Raw genomic sequence first — 22073 nt, forward strand, 5'->3', positions numbered from 1 at the left:
TTTTCCAGGCGAGGGTCACTGAGCTGCTGCTTCCTAACCCCCACGTCTAAGAATAAGCAGACCTAGCTCTCAAACCAACCTGCCACTTAGTGCCTTTGTGACCCTTTGATTATCATTTAACCTGAATCTGTTTCTTTATCTGTAAAACAAAGGGATGACAAAACGTCCTAAACGCTCTCATCTGTCATCAGGCTTTCTTGATTCATGATTTACCCAACACTTCTCAGTAAGTCAAGGGTGGATCTGGGAATAGACAGGTCTTGGGGATGGAGAACTGCCCCATTCATTTCTCCTCTGATTTGTGAGCACTCACCCTGCAACCTCTTCTACTAACTACATCGCTTTCTATCAGATCATTTTCCATAGGCCTGCTCAGAATTTGTTGGTCTCTAGTCTGGTGGGCTGCCATCTATGGGGCCGCACAGAGTCGAACACGACTGAAGCGACTTAGCAGCAGCAGCAGTCACTCACATTTTAACTTTATTCAGGAATTGCAAGAATTTAAAAACAGATCCACTTTTGTGTAGGAGGCAGAAAGAACTTAAGAAATAGCACCAGCTTCAAGAAAATGCTAGGAAAGGCAGTGTGTTTACCTCTTGTACTTACTGAACCTGAGTGAACACTTCTCTTGAGTTTCTCTTGTAATCTTTGTATTCACACATGATAGAGATGTGATGCAGATGGATACTGGCTAAGTTAAGGTAAAACGATGGTTCTCCAAGGATGCTAAGGTTTCACCAGAGGAAGAGGGTGGCCCTGGGAGCAGACTGGGTTCATTCAGTGTGCCCAGGGTGGCCTGGGGTTCCAACGAGGTTGATGTTGGGGCCACAGCAGGTATTAAACAAGCTGAACATTGAACCCAAGTGGGAGAGCTTAGTCATTCTGTGGCATTAAAGTATTTGGGTCTTTGAAGTTTGTGACATTGGAAGCAGAATAAAACCATCCACCAAATACATTAGCAACTTTAATGTATTAGTCTATGCTAGTCTGACTCTGGGCTTCGCTAGTGGCTCAGTCGGTAAAGAATCCACCTGCAATGCGGGAAATCTGGTTTGGATCCCTGGGCTGGGAAGATCCCCTGGAGGAAGGCATGGCCACCCACTCCAGTATTCTTGCCTGGAGAACCCCCATGGACAGAGGATCCTGATGGGCTGCAGTCCTTGGGGTTGCAAAGAGTCGGGCATGACTGAGCGACTAAGCACAGTCTGACTCTAAGTGACTTGGCGAATTAGTTAGTATCCAGTCTTTGGATTTGTTCACTGTTGTAGCTGTGTAAGAGTTAAAGGCACAGGTGGCGAATGTTTCTGGCTTTCACCTATTTTTTTTCAGCCAACCATCCTCTATGACAACCTCCAAAGTAGAGTATTTCCAGTTCGGTTCCAGGATCTTTGTTGTGATGCAGAGATGGGGAAAAGCTGACATAGAGAGACAGGGCTGGGGAGGTAAGTAAAAGATTTAAGAGGATCAAGGCAGGACTTAAGTCCTAGGCAGGCACATTGGGTCCTCCGTGTGTACAGTGAAGAGTTGGGAGCCAGGGAGGAGGAGACAACAGGAAGGAGGCCATCGGGGCTGGGTCTGGGGAAGGGGATCGGGGGAGACTGATAAATGAGAGGCTCCAGAACATTAAGAGAATGCGCAACAATTCAGGAGTGCAGGGAGACGCCTTAGAGAAATGTAGCTGGGATGTGTGAATTGAATGTCTTTCAATGGTCTTTAAGAAGCATAAGCAAAGATGCGTATTTCTGTTGAATAATCAAGTAGCATTCAACCCATGTGCTTCTGTCCATCTTACTCCATACAGAGGCTGAGCTATGGGGACTCTAGGATTTATCTGGAATATAAGAAATTTATACTCAGTTTTATACTGGTTCCTATTAATAAATTTGTAAAAATATTTTACATAAACATGAGGGGCTGAGAGAATTTGTCTTCCTTAGAAGCTATGTAGCACTTAAATTTAGTTCCAGATTGTAGGATCCACTGGAAGAAGCTCTGAGCCTCAGTGCTGAGACACAGTCTCCCCGAGTTACCTGGAACAGCAATGGTCCATTCTTCACACTTGAAGCTGGCGCTTACTGCTGAGGGCGCCCCCAACCCGGCGATGTTCATGGCTGCCACTTGGAACTGATACACCATGTTCTCCTTCAGGTTGCTAATCTGCAACATGGACAGCATCACAGAGACTGACGGTTTCAGGTTTGTTTCAACATTGCATTTATTTAGAGTATGCGTTGGACATACTCTACGGTGATCCCCAGTGAGTCACACCCTTCTGGTAATCTCCTTGTGAATGTAGGTGAAACCTGAGACTTGCTTCTGGGCAACAGAACAGGGCAGGGGTATTGGAATATCAGTCCTGTGATTGTGTTGCATCAAATGGCAAAGGAGGAGATACGTTTCATATGTAATTAAGATTACTAATCAGTTGGTTTCGAGTTAATCAAAAGGGAGATAGATTATCCTGACTATGATACTGCAATTTATAATAAGAAATACATGTTTTATCTTTTTTGCTTCCATTCCTGGCACAGAGCTGTAAAACACTTGGAATTTCCCAAGTGATGAGAGTGACAAACATATTTTACTGTGTTAATGAGGTGACTTTTGGAAAGCATCTAAAGATGGGGCCTGACTGCCAGGGCAGCTAATCGTGTGCTTAGAGGGCAGGAACTTTCAGCCTCATCCCAGACCTCTGGACCTCTGGAGAGGGGAGATGGGCTGGAGATTAAGTTCATACACCAATGGCCAATGATTTAATCAATCGAGTCTATGTAGTGAAGCCTCCATAAAAGCTGCGTCTCTTATACATATCCTGCATTGGCAGCTCTTTACCACTTGTACCACTTGGGAAGCCCACAGAAGGCCACACGCTTACCTTATATGCCTCATCACTGACGGCTTTGATGTTGGCTTCTCTCCATCTTCCTGGTACCCCATCGATCACTTCACGATAGTTCACATAATAACCCGTAATTTCAGCCCCTCCAGTCTTATCTGGCTGCTTCCATCCAAGAACCATTGAGTCACGGAAACTTTCGAGACAAGTGATGTCACAGGGTGGAGATGGTGGTGCTGTTGTAACATGAAGAGCTTGTGAGTGGACAGAACTGCTTCTGTGATTCTACATCCATCAAACTGTCTCATTGATGCCATGCGGGAGGGCACTAGGTCTTGAATGTAAAACTAAAATGTAATACCAGTAAGCAACTTGGTGTCCATTTGATATTCAAGGAAGAAAACTGACACACAGTAAAAACTGCACCACAGTTATTAGTTCAAAGATAAAAAGAACCTGCCCCCTTCATTCCCAAGAAGAAAGAAGCTTTGAAATATTAACAGCAAAATGTGTTTCTAACAAAATCCTGAAAAAACTAACAATATTCTGAATAATGATGCATTCCCCATATGAAGAAATATTTTCCCAAGATATGTATTTTCGTTTTTTTAAAAATAATACTTTACATATTTTTACTGCTTAGTTTTCATCTTGCTTTATGTATCTCAACTCTAAATTTTAGGACAGAGGTACATACTATGTCTTCATTCCTAAAACAATAGAATGAAAATGTAAGATATTTTAGTTTTTTTATGTGGCTTTGCTTTTATTTGCTCCCTGAGAAAAATAGCATATGTATATCAATTTCTGCCTTGATTCATTTATTAAGAATTTCCATATATTTCTAAACAGCTAGCATTTCACCACTCAGACACATACATCCATGTGAGACCTTACAACTATATAAGTTCTGTCTATACACAGGAAAAATCATATTCTGGAGCTCAGCTAAATGCAGCATTAATTTTTTTTCTTAAACCAGAAACATTCTTCCATGTAATTCTTCTCTTAGTATAACACCTTTTACTCCATTATTTTAACCCTGATATTGGATTACTATTCATATGGCATGAAATACTACATAGCTATCACTATGTTTATTAGCGCTTGGTCAGGAAAATATTTGGATACTATTTTAAAAGTTTCCCTTCATTTATGTGGCTTTGCTGATCGAACTTTCTCTCAACGACTGAAAATACAGTTTTTATGATAAAAAAAGAGAGGGTGGTTGGTGAAAAGAAATCCACTCGATATGCAGTAACATTAGAAAGAATTTTCTGAGGATTTATGTGGGTTACCAGAGATAGGAACCATCTCATTCTTATTCAAAAAGATTCTCAGAACAATAAAGATTAAAAAAAAAAAATTTCCCTCTCTCCCTCCCATCATCAACCTCCGGCATTCACTAAATTTAAAAACTCTTTCTCTGTTTCAGAGCAGTGTTGAATATGAATTCTCAAATGAGTTCACCCCATCTCATCTTGAGTTAAAGGGGTAAATAAAGGTGTCAAAAAAGCAGAGGTTACAGAAGTTAGAGGTGAGGTAGATATAGGGGATGGGTGAGAGGCATGTTACAATTTGTCAGTATATACTAATTAATTCCTTTTTATTCAATAAGAGAAACATTGTCTCTTAGAATGTATAAACCACAAGCACCAAGTATCTTGATTAAAAAATCTGATTACTGATAATTAGTCTTTCTATTTTAATTCTGGTTAGATAATTAGCCTTACTGATAAACAGTCTTCGTTCTGGGAATGTGAATAATATATAATCGAATATAGTGATATGTGATTATAATACCATGTTCAACTTTTCATGACAACTCAAAGACATATTGTTACTTATGTTTATTTGAATTAAATGTGAAGGTAATTTGAAAACCTAAGGATAAATAACATAAGTTAATAACTATGACCCTAATAAAATGTCAGTTCTTTGTGAAATATTTTTCCTATCCATTTACCAAAATGATATTTCGAAAGACCTCTTACAAGCTACGATTATCAAATTCTTCCTGCTCTCATCTCTAACTCTCAGCAAAATGAGGCCAAAGGTGTGTCTATTTGACAAGCTAGAAGGGACTCAATAACCAAATTACTTTAAATATTTCCATTGTCATTAAGCACAATGAATTATGTGTCAAAGCCAAGTTCACAGAAAACTACTTCTATGACTCATTAAACAAAGGTATTACAAATGGGTAACTGAAAACACATAAAATTAAGAATGAACACTGATGAAAGTGAACACAGATGGAAGAAGGTGATATGGACAATGAGCCGTGAGGACACTGATGTGAACAGATGAGACGCTCTTACTGTTTCAGCGCTCACCTAGGTCCTTCTTCTTTCTCAGAGGCTCAGACTTACTTTTCCCCTCAAGGGCTGCTTTCTTTGATGGCAGGGAAAGCGCTTCCTGAACTGTTTCACTTACTTTACTCACTTCTGTTTGGCCCAGGTTGTGAGCGCTACTGGGTAGTGAAGGTTTGTTAAGTTTGCTACCAAGCAAAGCATCTTTCTTAAAGGTTGGCCGGGAGGTGTCATGCATGCCTCCCCTGGAGTCTGTTAGTCCACCAGGTGTCTCATTCAGTTCAGGCCACACAGCTGGAGACACTCCTCCCCCTACAATTGCCAGATAACAACAAAAACACTTTGAGCCAGGACGCAGTACAGATCACGCTTAGAATAAAAGAGAAAAACATTAGCACCACACACAGAACAAAAACAATCTTGGTTTAAAGGAAATCACCTGAATTTGCAAGAAATATGGAAAGCATACATTTCACATAACTAACACCAAGGAAACATTTCAACTTCTCCATATTTTGGGAAAAGAAGAAATGAGAACAAAAAACCAGAGACAGAACAAGAACCATTTGGATTTGCAGGACCCAAGTAAATATAACAAGAAGCACTTCTCAGACATTTCTTAAGATATAAGTTCCATTATTCAACAGAATGGGGGGTAGGGGGAGTGCACAAGAGACAAACAAAGATCTTGATTATGTAACAATTAGAGTTATGTACCTTATTGATATAGTAATGGTCTGTACCTCCCAATCTCAAAGAAACATGTTCACTATGTCCTTATAATACGAACATATTATAAGGAATGTTAAAAAGTAATACAGGGGAATTCCCTGGAGATTCAATGGTTAAAACTCTGTGCTTCCACTGCAGAGGACACTGGTTCCAACCCTGGTTGGGGAATTAAGATCCCACATGTCTTGTGACAAAAAAAAAAAAAAAAAAAGTAATACGAGATGCTAACTGAAGACAACTGGTATTAAATAATCTTCCTATTTACATATGTGCTACTATATCACAGATTTCATTTTTATTGCTTGAACTACCTGGGTCCCTTCCCCACCTTAAGATTGGGAGGCACATCATTATACATACATATAATTACTTTATTACTGGTTTTATTCTGTTGGTTACTTTGCCAGCAGAGATGAAACATATGATTAAGCAACCATGCATGTTTTACACGAATTTTAGCAGAGTTTATAAAAGGCAGGTTAATGTGCTGCTGTTACTGAAAACAAGCCAGGCTCTGCTGCAGATGGAATGGCTTTTAGGTATGAGATGATCTGGTTATGGGTGATACACCACCTCATGGGATTGGATGGCCCTCTGTATTCCCAGGATGAGCACCAAGTTAAAGTGGAGTTTCACACAATGGGAATGAATATCTGAGGAAACTTGGGCTGATAAAGATGGAAAGGCTACAGAAGCACAGAATCTGGATAAGTGATGGAGATCTGTAAAAGAACAGCTGTGGAAGATTAGAGGTCACCTGGAGTCAGAGACAATGACCATCTGAGGATGGGATCATTGAGCCATCTTAGAAACTTGACACAGTCTCTGGAGAGGATGGCATCCTTCGTTGTAACTTAGGAAAAATCATTCCCACCCCCCACACCCGTAAAGCTGTGCATGAAGAACTTACCAATAGCAGCTTTTACTTCGATTGCTTCTGAATCCTGTGAATATTCACTAAGTCCAGCTGCGTTAACTGCTCTGACCCGGAAAATATAACTCTGGCCGGTCTTCAATCCGTGACAAGTAAATCTGAAAGGGAAGAAAATTTTTAAAAAGTTTCCCAGGAGGAAAATTAGGGGACTAAACTAAATTCTGTAAATTCTGTTCGTTTAACCGAATGATCTGGCTTTATGAAAACCATTCATTTTTTCGAAAGGAAGAAAAGGATGTAGAGAGATCCAGGTAACATACATACATTAAACAAGAAGGCATCTCAGGCAATTTTCTAAACTCACTCTGTCAAATAGTGAGGAGTCCTGGTTTTCCCCCGAATAAACACCCTATCCTTTTTGAACCTGTGTGTACTAATCAGTAAAATGGAGATAATAATGCCTACATAGTAATTCTTGTGTGAAGATTGACCATAAATTATATATAGTACAGGGGCAGGAATAAATTAGGGATTAATAGACACACTACCATATATAAAATAGATCAATATCAAGGTCCTACTGAACAGCAAAAGGAACTATATTGAATATCTTATAACAACCTATAATGGAAAAGAATTTGAAAAGAATATCTATATCTATATATAAACTGAATGACTTTGCTATATACCTGAAATATTATAAATCAACTATACTTCAATAAAAAATTAAAAATAAATTTAAAAAGTATAATAGTACCCATTACAGGCCCTGGATATAAGAGGCACTGACTAAATAATAGGTGGTATTAATAACATTATTAATGATTATTTCAGGGTTATATTTATAGTTCTAAAGCACTGGCTGCCCCTTGTCACAGAGGCCTACTCGCTGCCTCCCTGAATGCCATGGAAGGTAAAATTACTTGAAAAATTATGCTAGAATCTGAAAATTCGGTGAAAAATTGACTTGAGAATTGTCATGTACATTTTAAGGTTCAGTAATGAGGTGTGAATCCATGGGCAGTTTCACACATAAAACAACCTCACTTTCTTAATAGTTACCAGGGCTATAAAAAAAACCTGTTTCATGAATCACAGTAACATTCTAATCCATCCTAAGGACTGTAAGTAGAGGAAATTACTGCCTGCTGATGACTCTGCCACTATCAGCAAGTTGAAATATTTAATACAGGCAGCAATAGTGTAGGCCAGCTCAGTTCAGTAAACATTTACCAAGCACTTCAGTGTTCCAGACACTGAGCTAGGTTTTGAGAATAGGTAACAAATGCTGTCAGTCCTTGAGCAGCTCCCTTCCATTTGTGGAAAGGCAGTCAATGCCTACTTGCCATGAAAGTTTCTAAACAGTCCTTGGAAAATGCAGGAAACTCAGAGTAAACACAAACAGGTTAAATGAATCTCTTGCAAAACATACTGCCTTCTCCCATTAACTGGTTTGTCTTCATTCTCTCGTGTTCTGCAAAGGAATGACTCGACCTATGGGGGTTCTTGGAATAGAATTGGCCACGCCAGAAGCTGCCTAACAAACCTGCTTGACAATGGGGTGGGGGAATTCTCCCCTGAAATCTCCTAAAGCAAAGGAGGCTCAGAATTTGGGTGTAGGCCAGAATTCGTCATCAGTTTACAAAGCTGGTTGGCAAAATATTCAAAAGCAAGGAAAAAAAAAAAACCCTCCTTACATTAGAACTAGATACAAGATCACTAAGTATTCTGAATGTCTTTATTTTGGTGTGTGTATATCTCCTCAGCACTGGATTTACCATACTGATGTTCAAAACTCATACAATACCAATACTTTTTTCTACTCATTTAAAATGCTGGCATCATTAATGACACAGGACAGCTACATGAACAAAAAGCAAACTGGACTATTTTCTGACATCATACACAAAAATAATCTCAAAATGGATTAAACTTAAATGCAGGACCTGAGACCATGACAGTCCTATAAGAGAGCATAGGTCATATACCTTTAGACTCTGGTCTTATAACATTTTTTTGGATCTGTCTCCTCAGGCAAGGAAAGCAAAAGGAAAAGTAAACAAACGGGACTACAGCAAATGAAAAAGTTTTTGCACAGCAAAGTAAACTATCAACAAAGCGAAAAGGCCACTTACTGAATGGAAGGAGATATGAGCAAATGATACATCTGATATGGGGTTAATACCCAAAATATACAAAGAACTCATAAAACTTAATACCAAACCCTTCCCAAACAACCCAATTAAAAAATGGGCAGAGGATCTGAATAGACATTTTCCCAAAGAAGACATACAGAGGGTCAACAGGCACATGAAAAGATGCTTAACATCAGTAACCGTAAGGGAAATGCAAATCAGAACCACAAAGAGCTATCACCTCACACCTGTCAGGATGAATATCCTCAAAAAGACAAGAAACAAAAAGTTTTGGCAAGGATGTGGAGGAGAGGGAATGCTCATTGTTGGTGGGATGTAAACTGGTATATGGAAAAGAGCATGGAGGTTCCTCAAAATATTAAAAACAGAACTACCATACCATCTAGCAGTTCCACTTCTGGGTATTTTTCTGAAGAAAACAGAAACACTAATTTGAAAAGATACACGTGTCCCTATGTTCAACTGCAGCATTATTGACAGTAGCCAAGATATAAAAGCAACCTAAGTTTTCACTGATAATGAATAGATAAAGAACATGTGGCATATACATACAATGGAGTATTACTCAACCATAAAAAGGAATGGAGGCTTGTCATTTACAGCATGGATGAACCTAAAAGGGATTATGTTAAGCGAAATAAGTCAAATAGAGGAAGACAAATACTGTATGACTTCATTTCACTTATATGTGGAATCTGAAAAACAAAACAAATGAACAAACAGAACAAAACAGAAACAGACTCTTAGATACAGAGGACAAGCAGGTGGTTGCCAGAGGGGAACAGGGTTGGGGGTTGATGAAATAGGTGAAGAGGATTAAGAGGTACAAACTTGCAGTTAAAAAATAAGTCATGGGAATGATATGTATAGCCTGGGGAATACAGCCAATAGCTTTGCAATGGTGGCAGTGGGTACTTAGACTTATTGTAGAGATCATTTGGTAATGTATAGAAATACTGAATCACTATGTTGTGCACCTGGAACTAACATAGTGTTGTAGATTACTTATACTTGAATTAAAAAAAAATGTCTGGATAATTTTTGTTTACTAGAGCCTAGATTCCTTGGAATCTAGTATCACATTGGATATTAAAAGTGAACAAAAGGTTTCAAAGGATATACAGTATAAAGTGCAAGAATCAGAAAAGAGCTATGAAATGACCTCTTATCATAGCTGCCATTGTGGGTTTCCAAGTGTTTAATGTCATTAGTAATCCTTTCTTCAAATGTATGGCCACAGACACATTCAATTTTGAATTCATTTGGATACTCAGAGCATAATGTTTCCAATAATCTCCCTGCGCTGGATGTTTGTGCTGCTGTTCGGGTCCATGGCTGCATTTCTTCTCTGCAGCCCCTGTGACTCCAGCGCCAGAACCCCAGTCCCACTTCCTGACATAGTGTGGTTACCTCGTGCCCTTCACAGGGTTGTTGTTGCAAGGTTCCCACTTGCCAGAGCCAACAATGCTTGACTCTATGTAGTACCCGACCAGCTCTTTAGCATCTTTGGGTTCCTCCCATGTAACGACCACTGATGTGTCTGTGTTTCTGCTTGGGATGATATTGCTCGGAGGCTTGGGGATGTCTGAGAAAAGAAGAAAATGATGGTCACGTTCAAGGTGGCTTTAAAACTTCATTCCTATCACATATGCAGAAACATGAACATGCATATATAAATATTATGCTAGTAACCACGTCAGACACACAGTTCTTTATATTCGTTAGAGCAGAAAATGTTTTAAATATGCTAGTTTGGGAGCATAATGAAAAACTAAACACCGATGAACATACCAATCCCCTCCAGGAAAAAAGTACACTAGCAATACTGTTGAAACTCCTGAAGAAATGTACTTTCATAATCATTCATAAAGTTTTTTTTGGAGGAGGGGGTGCTTCCCTGGTAGCTCAGATGGTAAAGAATCTGCCTCAATGTAGGAGACCTGGGTTCGATCCCTCGGTCAGGAAGATCCCCTGGAGAAGAAAGTGGTAACCCACTCCAGTATTCTTGCCTGGAGAATTCCATGGACAGAGGAAGTCCACAGGATCGCCAAGAGTCGGACATGACTGAGCAACTAACACACACACACGAAGTTCTTTTTAACATATCAGTCAAGCACAGTCATCAGTTAAATTTATAATATGAAAAAAGCTGTCACCATTTTTACTTTTGAACATATATGTATTTCAGTACGATTCTTGCTTTTGAATTTTCTCTCGAATTGAAGTCAAATAAGTTTACAGCAGCTCAAGCAAACTCTACACTTACCAAGCTTGTCACCAACCACGGTCACTTCCGTTGCCTCTGATGGCTCACCAACTCCAGCCGAATTGGAACAGCGGACTCGGAAACGGTAGGATTTCCCCTCAGCCAAGTCGAACAGAGCGAAGCGGGGAGATTTCACAGGGAGCTCTGTGTTCACCCGCTGCCAGTTTTCAGTTCCCGCTTCACACTGCAGCCAGAACAGTGAGGTCATTGAAGGCACAGAAAGAATAAACTGAAGAACTCTAAGGCACCTCGAAGTTCATTTATCTGCCAACAAACTACTACCTGTCATGCAAGTTGGTCTGGAAAAGAGATTTGAAGGAAGTGGGGGATGAAACATCTCAAGTCCACAGGATTACCTCAATCAAATACAGCTGTATTGTTGGACAAATATGATGCCTTGATATTTCACTTCTTTTCTTAGCTAAATAAGGCCATTGGTCTACTTACAAAAGTCCTTAATTCATTTAGATGATAGTCTGGCGTCAGATGGGCTTTCCAGTTGGTACAGTGGTAAAGAATCTGCCTGCCAATGCAGTAGATGCGGGTTTGATCCCTGGGTTGGGAAGATGCCCTGGAATAGGAAATGGCAACCCATTCCAGTATTGTTGCTGGAAAATTCCATGGACAGAGGAGCTTGGCGGGCTATAGTCCATGGGGTTGCAGAGTCAGACACAATTAAGCACAACAGGACACAAAAATTGGTGTAAGATGCATTTTTTAGGGTATGTAATTAAGTTTAATATGCTATCTTAGATACTTACATTTCCATTATATTGTTATGACCTGAGTTATTTTAATTGTGTTTTATATAATGACTCATAACAACATGCAGGTCTGTGGTCACATATCACCTTCTTGATCATTGCCATCCCATCACTGACCTGCAAAGGTTATTTGCTCCTTCCCCATCTCTCTCTATTCCTTACTTCCCCTGCTTTTTTTCACCAAGAAACTTATCAACACTTGAAATTAAACTATTTGTTTGTCGTCTCCATTGTTGGAATGTAAATTCCAATGAAATGAGTTCAGGAAGTTATCTTGTTCACTGCTATACCCCAGAGCCTGGAACTGTCATCTGGCACATAGTAGATAATCAATGATTTTTTTTTCCTGAATGAATTAATTTTTCTGAATTCTAGATGTATGAAGTTAGTGAAAGATAAATAATTTTTTTTCTTTTTTAGAATATGGACAAAGCAGAAGTGACTTTGCTACAGAACGTCTGAATGGTTTCAAGAGATTTTTCCAGAAATCCAAACCTGTGATAGACTGACCAGCTGTCAAGGATGATAACTTTAGGGGACAATAAGTTTCTCAGTACATCACTTAGCATAACCTTCATTTAGTTGAAATGAGAGGCAATATGGTATGATGAAAAGGACCCAGAGGCATTGCTTCAGGTCCTTGCTTTGGTAACAGCGAGCTATGTGGTCCTGGGACAGTCACATGAGTGTCAACGTCTGTAAAATAGGCAAATTTGATGAGGTAACCACTGACATCCCTTGCAGTACCTTTTATGATAATGTGTCTGCTGTATGTGGGAGGCAGAGAGAGTAAATTCCCCTTTAAGTCGCTCTGCTACCACTGAGGAATAGAATCCTCCCAGACTTTCATTGTTTAGTTTATGACTTTGATTCATTTTTGGCATATATTATGTGATTATTGAAGTTTAAGAATTTTTTTTTTTTTGATGTGGACCATTTTTAAAGCCTTTATTGAATTTGTTACAACATTGCTTCTGTTTTATGTTTTGGTTTTCTGGCTGCGAGGGACGTGAGATCTTAGCGCCCCAACCAGGGATCAAACCCACACACCCTGCAATGGAAGGTGAAATCTCAACCGCTGGACCACCAGGGAAGTCCCTATTATCCAAGCTTTTGAGAGGAGACTCAGGCGTGGGAAGGTTGGAAGGCAGCAGTGTGTAAAACTTGGATATATGGACCTGAGCCAGACCACTTAGGTTCAAATCCTAGCTCTGTCTCTTACTAGTTGTGTGATCCGGGGCAAATTATATACCCCATCTATGCCCGTTTCCTCATCTACAAAGCAGATGTAATAAAAATAAAAGTATTTCCTTCATAGGGTTCCTGGAAGAATGAAGGGAGTTAACATATGTAGAGCTTAAAACAGTGCCTGCATGTGTGTGCTCAGCTGATCAGTCGTATCTGACTCTTTGTGACCCTATGGACTATAGCCCACCAGGGCTCCTCTGTCCATGGGATTTCCCAGGCATGAATACTGGAGTGGGTTGCCATTTCCTCCTCCAGGGGATCTTCCGGACCCAAGGATTGAACCAGTGTCTCCTGTGTCTCCTGCACTGGCAGGCAGATTCTTTTACCACTGAGTCATTTGGAAAACAGTGCCTGGTCCTTGGTAAACATCAGTTGTTTTCGTTCCTTTGGTAGAAACAGAGCTACCAAGTCATACAATTCTTGTCTCTGACTTGACCGGACTTCTGAAAGGGGAAATTGGAAAGCGCTGAAAACATAAGACATCTGAGGAAAACTTTGGGGACTGAAAAGAACACAGTAGGACAGAGGGGTTGAGAGCAATGGAACTTGATTTATCTAATTCCCCTCAATATCAACCGTCTCAGGGCTCACAGACATGGCATAACTGCTTGTAAGCCCATCACCATGACAGGCAAGCTCATGCTTAATGTGCGTGCAAATCCCAGGTAAAAGGTTCCTTGAAGAAGAGCAAGCACAGGGATGACCAGAGAGGCAGCATTGCTGCGGGCTTGAACATCCTGCGGATGGAAACTTGTCATGGGAAGAGAGCATGGGAACATTTCCCTTGTGAAAAGTCAGCGGTTTAGAAGTGGTTCATCAGAAATAATTTGAGGACTTCCCTGGTGGTCCTTATTCTTGCCTGAAAAATCCCATGGACAGAGAAGCCCGGTGGGCTACAGTCTAAAGGGTCACAAAGAGTCAGACACAACTGAGAGACTAAGCACGGGTAGTCCAGTGGTTAAAAATCCGCCTGCCAATGCAGGAGACATGGGTTGATCGCTGGTCCTGGAAGATCCCACATGCCATGGGGCAGCTAAGCTGGTGTGCCACATCTACTGAAGCCTGTGTGCCCTAGAGTCCGTGCTCTACAACAAGAAAAGCCACTGCAAGGAGAAGTCCACACACCACAGCTGGAGAGTAGCCCCTACTCTCTGCAACTAGCAAAAGCCTGGGCCCAGCAAAAAAGACCCAAATAAATAAAATTTTTTTTTTTAAATGAGAATTTGAGACTTGGCTCTGGACCACAGTCTGGCACTCATCTGGATGGCTTTTCTGTAAACGTGCCCCAGGTTTCTGAAAGTGTGCTGCTCCTCTGGCACATCCTAGACCTTGTATGTTGGCAGGGCCTGTGTAGACCTCTTTATCCATGCTGTACTCACAAATGTCCCTTCTGGCTCACTGGTAGAAGAACACTCAAATTTTTAATCAGATTCAGGTATTTAGGTCTAGAGAAGCTACAGACTTTCATGCAGAAATTTGAATTTATGTGACCAGAGGAGATGCTCAACAGAAGCCAAAGTTGACTCATCTCAAAGAAAGGCCTCAGGAGTAGGCTGTTCCTGTGTCATTATTATAAGAAAGACGGTAATTACAGCCACAGAGCTTATTCAGAACTATCTTTGTGTGGAGCATTTCAAAATGATTCACTGGAGGAATGCATATTAAATACACTAAGAAGTGAATGTTTATCACTCTTGACTTGCCCTCTATTAAAATAAAGAGAGAGAGAAAGAAAAAAATTTTTAATCAAGAATGATACTCAAGTTATATTTCATTTGAGGCTAATGTGTAGAAAATGTAAAAATTGATAAAACATAAAAATTAAGCATTATTTTGGTAAAATCAGACTTTCTTTGAAGATGTCCATATTGGCATGTTGAAGAAATGAACCTCTTATTTTTATTCACCTCTAGGGATAGGAAGGAAGTGAGGCATGCCCCCCATGAGCCAAATGTCCTCATGAAAAAAATTGTTAATAAAGGAAAATCACAGACCCTGTGTTTTTGCCTCCAATATAATTTTCTCAAGAGCTGCTGGTTAGAAATAATTAAAGGGCCAGAAAGACAGTTGAATATAGATTTTATATTGTTACCTAACTTACAGGTATTTGCCTAGACCTATAGTTCTTTGATGAACTTTCTGGCGGCTCACATATGCAGCATATGTGAGTTTGATTCCTGGGTCAAGAAGATCCCCTGGGGGAGGAAATGGCAACCCACTCCAATATTTTTGCCTGAGAAATCTCATGGACAGAGGAGTCTGGAAGGCTACAATCCATGGGGCCTAAAAGAGTCAGACACGAGTGAACAACTAAACCACAACAGCAGAGCAGGGGAGATGGCAAAAGTGGTGAGAAAGCACTGCAACACAGTGTTGCAGAGGCCATCTACAGTTCCAGGAATGTTTCTCTTCTTGGAGGGGCTAAGAGTTGGGGTCTGTGGACCTCTTAGGAGTCCATGGGTGACCCTTGCTGCTAAGTCGCTTCAGTCGTGTCCGATTCTGTGCGACCCCCATAGACGGCAGCCCACCAGGCTCCTTCATCCCTGGGATTCTCCAGGCAAAAATACTGGAGTGGGTTGCCATTTCCTTCTCCAATTCATGAAAGAGAAAAGTGAAAGTGAGGTCGCTCAGTGGTGTCTGACTCTTAGCAACCCCATGGACTGCAGCCTACCAGGGTCCTCCGTCCATGGATTTTCCAGGCAAGAGTACTGAAGTGGGGTGCCATTGCCTTCTCTAGGGATCCATAAATCCCCTGAACTTTCAGGCAAAATTCTGGGAAACACATTTTTCTGTGGAAACAGGTAACAGTTTATAAGAGTTTTTAAAGTTCAGGACACAACAGAAACTTAATCTCTACTTCTTTAAAGAAATGTTGAAGAAGTGCCAGAGATAATGATGCTGCTCCCAGAGTCTCACCTTTTCTATAAAATACAGGATGCCTTCATGGCCACGCTGGCGAGGGGGCTTCCAGCTCAGCACCACATAGCTCTGCGTGGCCTCGATGACGGAGAGGTCGGTGGGGGGCCCGGGAACAACACCCTCTGAAAAACAACAGGGAAGCTTGAGGGACCCGCACTCGGGAAAATGGAATTGTATTGTAGGACCTATATTGCATGTGAAGTAGTGTAATATTACTTGAAAATAGGGTGTGATCAGATGTTAATTATACTGAAAAAATTCCAAGATATTAAATACATAATCATCAAAATAACATCAAAATAAATAATTATAGCTAATAAGATAATATAGATAAAATGAAATAAAAATATTCAAATCCAAAAGAAAAGAGGAAAAAGGAACAAATAGATAGAATGGATAAAAAACAAATAGCAAGATGTTAGATTTAAATCCAGTCATATCAATAATCACAATGATATGTAAATTGTTCAAATATCCCAATTAAAAGGTGAAGATTACTAGTTTGCCTTAAAGAACCAGACCCAAGGATATGATGCCTACAAGAAATGTGATTTAAATACAAAAACACAAAGGAAAAGGACAGATATCATATGTCATGCTAAACACATCAAAAGAAAGCTGAAATGGTCATGTTTATATCAGATAAAGCATATTTTCAAGCAAAAATGCGTTACCATGGATAAAAGGAGTGATTTTCTGATAATAAAGTGGTCAGTGCATAAGAGGATATAATAATAAAAATGCTTATGAACCTAGTAGCAGAGTCTCAAAATATATGAAACAAAACCTGACAAAACTACAAGCAAAATGTCTACAAAACTACAAGCAATAAGTCTATCATTTAGTTGGAGAGAGTAAGTAGATAGAAACAAATGAAAAATAAAAGATTCAATAGAAATCCTAGCAGACTTTTCTTAGAAATTGATAATCTAATTTTAAATTCTACATGGAAATGCAAAGACTTAGAGTACTCAAAGCAACTTAGGGAAAAAATGATTAGAGGTCTTATATCACCTGATTGCAAAACTATGAAGCTAAAACAAAAGAAAGAAAAATAAGAAGCTTATAAAAGCTACAGTTCAAGACAGTGTGGTACTGGTATAAAGAAAGCAAAATTAACAAATAAAGATTCAAAAACAGATCCACAAATATGCAATCAATTGACTTGGACAATAGTGCTAAGGCAATTCAATGGGAAAAGAATAATCTTTTCAACAGATGCTGCTGAAATAATTGGATCAACATATGCAAAATAATAACACTTAGACCCTTAATTCACACAATATAGAAATAATTAATTTGAAATGTATCATAAATTGAATGATAACAGTGTAAGAGCTGATGTTGTGACATTTCCAGAAAAAAAGAAAGAATATCTGAGTGAACTTGGATCTGGCAAAGATGGCAAATAGGATGCAAAAACGGCAAATACACACATGAAAAGATGCTCAACATTACTCGGGAAGTGCAAATTAAGACCACTATGCACCTACTATGAAATGCCAGTGTGACATAAAACACCAATATACGCTGACTAGAATGGCTATAATTAAAAAGACTGACCATACCAAGTACTGGGACAGTGAGGAGCAGCTGGAACTCTCAACTACTGCTGATGGGAATGTAAAACGTACAATCATTTTGGAAAAGTGTTGGCAATTTCTTTAAAAATTAAACAGATATTTATCAGATGACCTGTGTATTCAGCCTCTAGGTATTTATCCAAGAGAAATGAAAGGGTATATCCACAAAAACACTTACCAGAGAGGTTCACAGAGGCTTTCAAATGAGAAGGTATAAATAAATTGGAATGAACTGATATATACATCAACATGGATAAATATCATTATGCTCAGTGAAGGCAATCAGGCAAAAATTAGTAGGATTCCATTTACGTAAAATTGTGAACAACATAAACAACAGTGACAGGAAGCAGATAAGTGATAGTGGGGAGATGAGGAAGGGGCATGAGGAAATTTAAGGGGTCGTAGATATGTTCATTATTTTGATCACATTGGTGATTTCACAGGTATTCACACATGTAAACTTTATCACATTGTACGTTTTACAGACATGCAGTTTGGTCCATGTCATTGTACCTTAATAAATCTTAAAAAAAAAAAAGTGATTCTCTAACATTATGTTACTTCATGATCTCCAAATACTTCAGTATGTTTTTTCCAAAACATCTTAAATAATATACATCATACCTTCCACAATAGCTAAATCGCATGGCCGAACATTGGCAATACTATCAGGGGAAAACATAGCTTTTACCTGTTGGTTCTTCCTCAGTGACAATGATCTGTCCAGTCCAGGGTGCTGAGGGGCGGCCTAACAGAGATAAGTGTAAAAAATCAGAAACATTCACAAACACAGTTCAGCTCCATTGAGAAACTGATAAACGGTCCAGATTCATCACAAACGGGTTTGTTACTAGCTTACATATGTACCTTCCTAATGAGTCTTGAGGGTCCCTTGGACTGCAAGGAGATCCAACCAGTCCATTCTGAAGGAGATCAGCCCTGGGATTTCTTTGGGAGGAGTAATGCTAAAGCTGAAACTCCAGTACTTTGGACACCTCATGCGAAGAGTTGACTCATTGGAAAAGACTCTGATGCTGGGAGGGATTGGGGGCAGGAGGAGACGGGGATGACCAAGGATGAGATGGCTGGATGGCATCACGGACTCGATGGACATGAGTCTGAGTGAACTCCGGGAGATGGTGATGGACAGGGAGGCCTGGCCTGCTGTGATTCATGGGGTCGAAAAGAGTTGGACACGACTGAACGACTGAACTGAACTGAACTGAAATGAGTCTTACCAAGCGTGTGCATAGTATTTGGGGGCGAAGGGCACAGCCCTGGGAATCAAGCAACTCACAATCTGCAAGAGCCCAGAACTTGCCGGGACGGAGTCCATGTTTCTGGAATTGTACTCACACAAGCAAGGGGAACAGCCTGTGTCCATATACTCTTCAATGTGTATCTCCTGAACCACGTAGGCTCTCTCACCCTACTTAAGAGATAGCATATACCTGGGAGAAACCTTTTGAGAACAATGTAAGCCTGGCTGTTCTGTATCTGTCATATGAAGATGAAAGTGATGGTGGGCTTTGTTGATCATGCAGTGAAGCTCAACCAAAGGGATCTCTTTCCATTACTTTTAAAACTTACTTACAAAGGGAAGCATTTTTAATCCCGAGTAAATAAAATGAGTGACTCAGGCAGTACAGAGTCACAGAGGAAATTCATTTCTGTGATTATAGAAAGACATCAGAGAGAATGGTTCAACTCTTGCTTTAAACGAGGTACTTTCCACCAGAGTGTGTACAAAAACAGGAGGGTGAAATGCAAGATAACTTATTTTCAATTCCGGCAAATCTTATTTTCATTGAAATTTATAAAGGAGGAGTAAATGAAAATATGAGATGGAATTTAGAAAGATGGAGGGAAGCTGGATGAAAAGTGAAAAGTGAAAACGCAGGTGAAAAGTGACTGGAGAGCAATTGAGGAGCCTGATCAGGGAAAGTCTCCAGAGAGAAGGTGGCATCATTTTATTAGATTTTTTATTGATGCCACTGCTTGTACTTAAGGTCAAGAAAAGCTGTAAATGTGGTAAATGGCACAGACCAGTAGTCCTCAGCTGGGGTGATTTTGTGCCCCCAGGGACATTAGGTAACATCTGGAGATAATTTTGATCGTCACGATGGGGGTGAGGTGGTAAGAGTGCAGATTCTACAGACATCTAGTGGGTAGAGGCCAACGATGCTGCTAAGCATCTCACAATGCAGAGAACAGCCCCCACAACAAAGAGATACCTGGCCTAAAATGTCAGTAGAGCCAAGGTTGAGAAATCTGGCATAGACTGAAGTATGAAGGTCCAAAAATTCTTCACTGTCATTTTATGGTCCCTATGGTTAAGGATGCTATATTGGTTCCCATGAAACAAAAGCAGATCATAATTTACATACCACTATTTTGACATCGAGACTTGGAGGCTAACTATATGAAAAGATTGTTTTTGACTGCCTAATATGGAAACTCGAGTACTGATAGATCAGATATAATGTTGTAAATGTGATTTTCCTTTGATATCAAAAGCTCACAGTATTGCGATATTCATGCTATAAGGGATAAATTCAGCGTTAGGAAAATTACAATTTTAAGAAACTAAACCAGAAAGAAAAGTATATTTGACAAAAAAAAGTATATTTGAAGTGTTCTAATAAAATGAATAAAAATGCTCTTCAAGCTCCAGGTTTTCATATTTTCATTTCAAACACAATGCCTGGAACTCAGCTAAATAAGGCAAAGACTCTTAATAAAATAAACCCCTTAGTGAATAGATAAATTAAAAAACAGAAAAAGTTTTTGTTTTTGTTTTCTTCCCCCTGGCATTTTTCTGATCAGTAAAGGATTTCTTATTCTCTCTCCCTCTGGTGGACGAGGGAAGAATAACCTTGCAATGGGATCTACTGCAATCATTTTTAAAAGGTCATTCTGAAAAATGAGAAACACTTACTCTTCAGTCTAGCTTTCTCAGCTGGGTCCAGAGCTGCCACGGGCTCGGAGACTCGAGAGGGCAGGCCTATCCCAACTTTGTTCACAGCTCGAACTCGGAATATGTAAGAACGGCCTTCGATCAACCCAGTGACAGGGAAACGAGCAAATTTCACAGGAATGTCATTGCACTGAGACCAAGTGTCTGTGCCCACCTCACATCTAAGGGAGAGAGAGAGGACAAGAATATGAGAGGAAGGATGGCTAAGTAGATGGCGTCAGGGCTGCAAAGCCACCCCAGTGCTTCAGGGCTTCGCTGTATAAAACCTCCACCTGGAGCAGCCTGCAGCAGATACATAGCTGCAGGCACTCAGCTCCACTCAATTGCAACGGATCTACTCTAACAGGAAAGAAGCCTCAGAGCTTTCATGGAGACATGTACATCCTTCCACCTCTCTAAAAGCGGGCAGCTGAGGGGTCTCCTGTGCTAAGCAGAGGAGCTTTTCAGGGGGAAAAAAGAAGCAGGCAGGTATGCACAGTTTTTACATAGCAGAAGGGGGAGGACCCCCCAAACATCCCCCTCAGACAAGGTCTCCAGTTCTACCACTAGTGACTTCTTTCTTTATCGTTCTTATGCATTTTCTTTTAAAAATGGAACTGTGGTTAAGAAAGTTAACACCTTACAAGACACCTCTCTGTACTATAGTCTGGAAAGAGCTCACCGGTGGTCACTACACGCGGTGTGGGTGGAACAGCGAGATGGGCACTGTATTTTTTTTCTTATCAGATGAGACTGATGAGATGTAGGGAAATCCTTGGGCCTGGCAAGGGAAGGCTAAGTCCCTGGAACTTCTGATTTCTTACTGGGGGCCTTTACAGCAGCCGACGGCTGGGGAGAGAGGGGTCACATCCCAGGAGAAAAAGATGACAGTCCATATCATGCTTTCGGCCTGATCAAGAGAGTCTGAGGGGCCCAATGTGTGACCTCAGAATGCAGCAGTAAGTAACTCACTATTTTTTATGAGCAGAGCACTGCACTTTGAATTTTTATCACTTCCCCAACTCGGCTCTCTGTCCAAAGGGTATAATTGCCCGAAGGATTCTCAAGGGGGAGGAGGGTGCCAATGGCAGTGCAAAGGCAGTTGGAGTGGGGGCGGGGGTACATTATTTTCACTTCCTTGCCATCACCCTTCCATTCTTTGAGAGAAATGGACATTTTCTTCAATCTTATGTGAAATGGTATCAAATAAGGCTTCAGTCTGTGCCTTCCACTCCCTCCCCCTGAATTTTCCTTTGTAGGAATTCTGGAGCTGCTGTGAACTGGCCAGCGGGGGGAGCTAGAAGGCCTGGACAAGCAACAGACCCCCCTGCCTCCAGGAATTCCGCCAGGAAGCTCCCTCTTCCCCTGAGCAGATACTGTCTCGGTGACCAGTGGTCCTGGAACTCACTTCCAAACTCTCATGT

General features: G+C 40.4%; 1 protein-coding gene across 1 annotated transcript in view; it reads right to left on the reverse strand.

The window, feature by feature from the left end:
• The window catches only part of MYOM1 (myomesin 1), a 117945-nt gene that overhangs the window by 45366 nt on the left and 50506 nt on the right, over positions 1 to 22073 (reverse strand). Inside the window, exons 12-19 of the mRNA XM_052660544.1 lie at positions 20632 to 20831; positions 18385 to 18441; positions 16105 to 16229; positions 11177 to 11360; positions 10321 to 10495; positions 6791 to 6912; positions 2876 to 3072; positions 2031 to 2157 (exon numbers count right to left, since the gene is read on the reverse strand). Coding sequence (XP_052516504.1) covers positions 2031 to 2157; positions 2876 to 3072; positions 6791 to 6912; positions 10321 to 10495; positions 11177 to 11360; positions 16105 to 16229; positions 18385 to 18441; positions 20632 to 20831 — 1187 coding nt within the window. The remainder of the gene's footprint in view (positions 1 to 2030; positions 2158 to 2875; positions 3073 to 6790; positions 6913 to 10320; positions 10496 to 11176; positions 11361 to 16104; positions 16230 to 18384; positions 18442 to 20631; positions 20832 to 22073) is intronic.

This window comes from Budorcas taxicolor, chromosome 22, assembly GCF_023091745.1.
Source record: "Budorcas taxicolor isolate Tak-1 chromosome 22, Takin1.1, whole genome shotgun sequence".
In the NCBI taxonomy this organism is placed as follows: Eukaryota; Metazoa; Chordata; class Mammalia; order Artiodactyla; family Bovidae; genus Budorcas; species Budorcas taxicolor.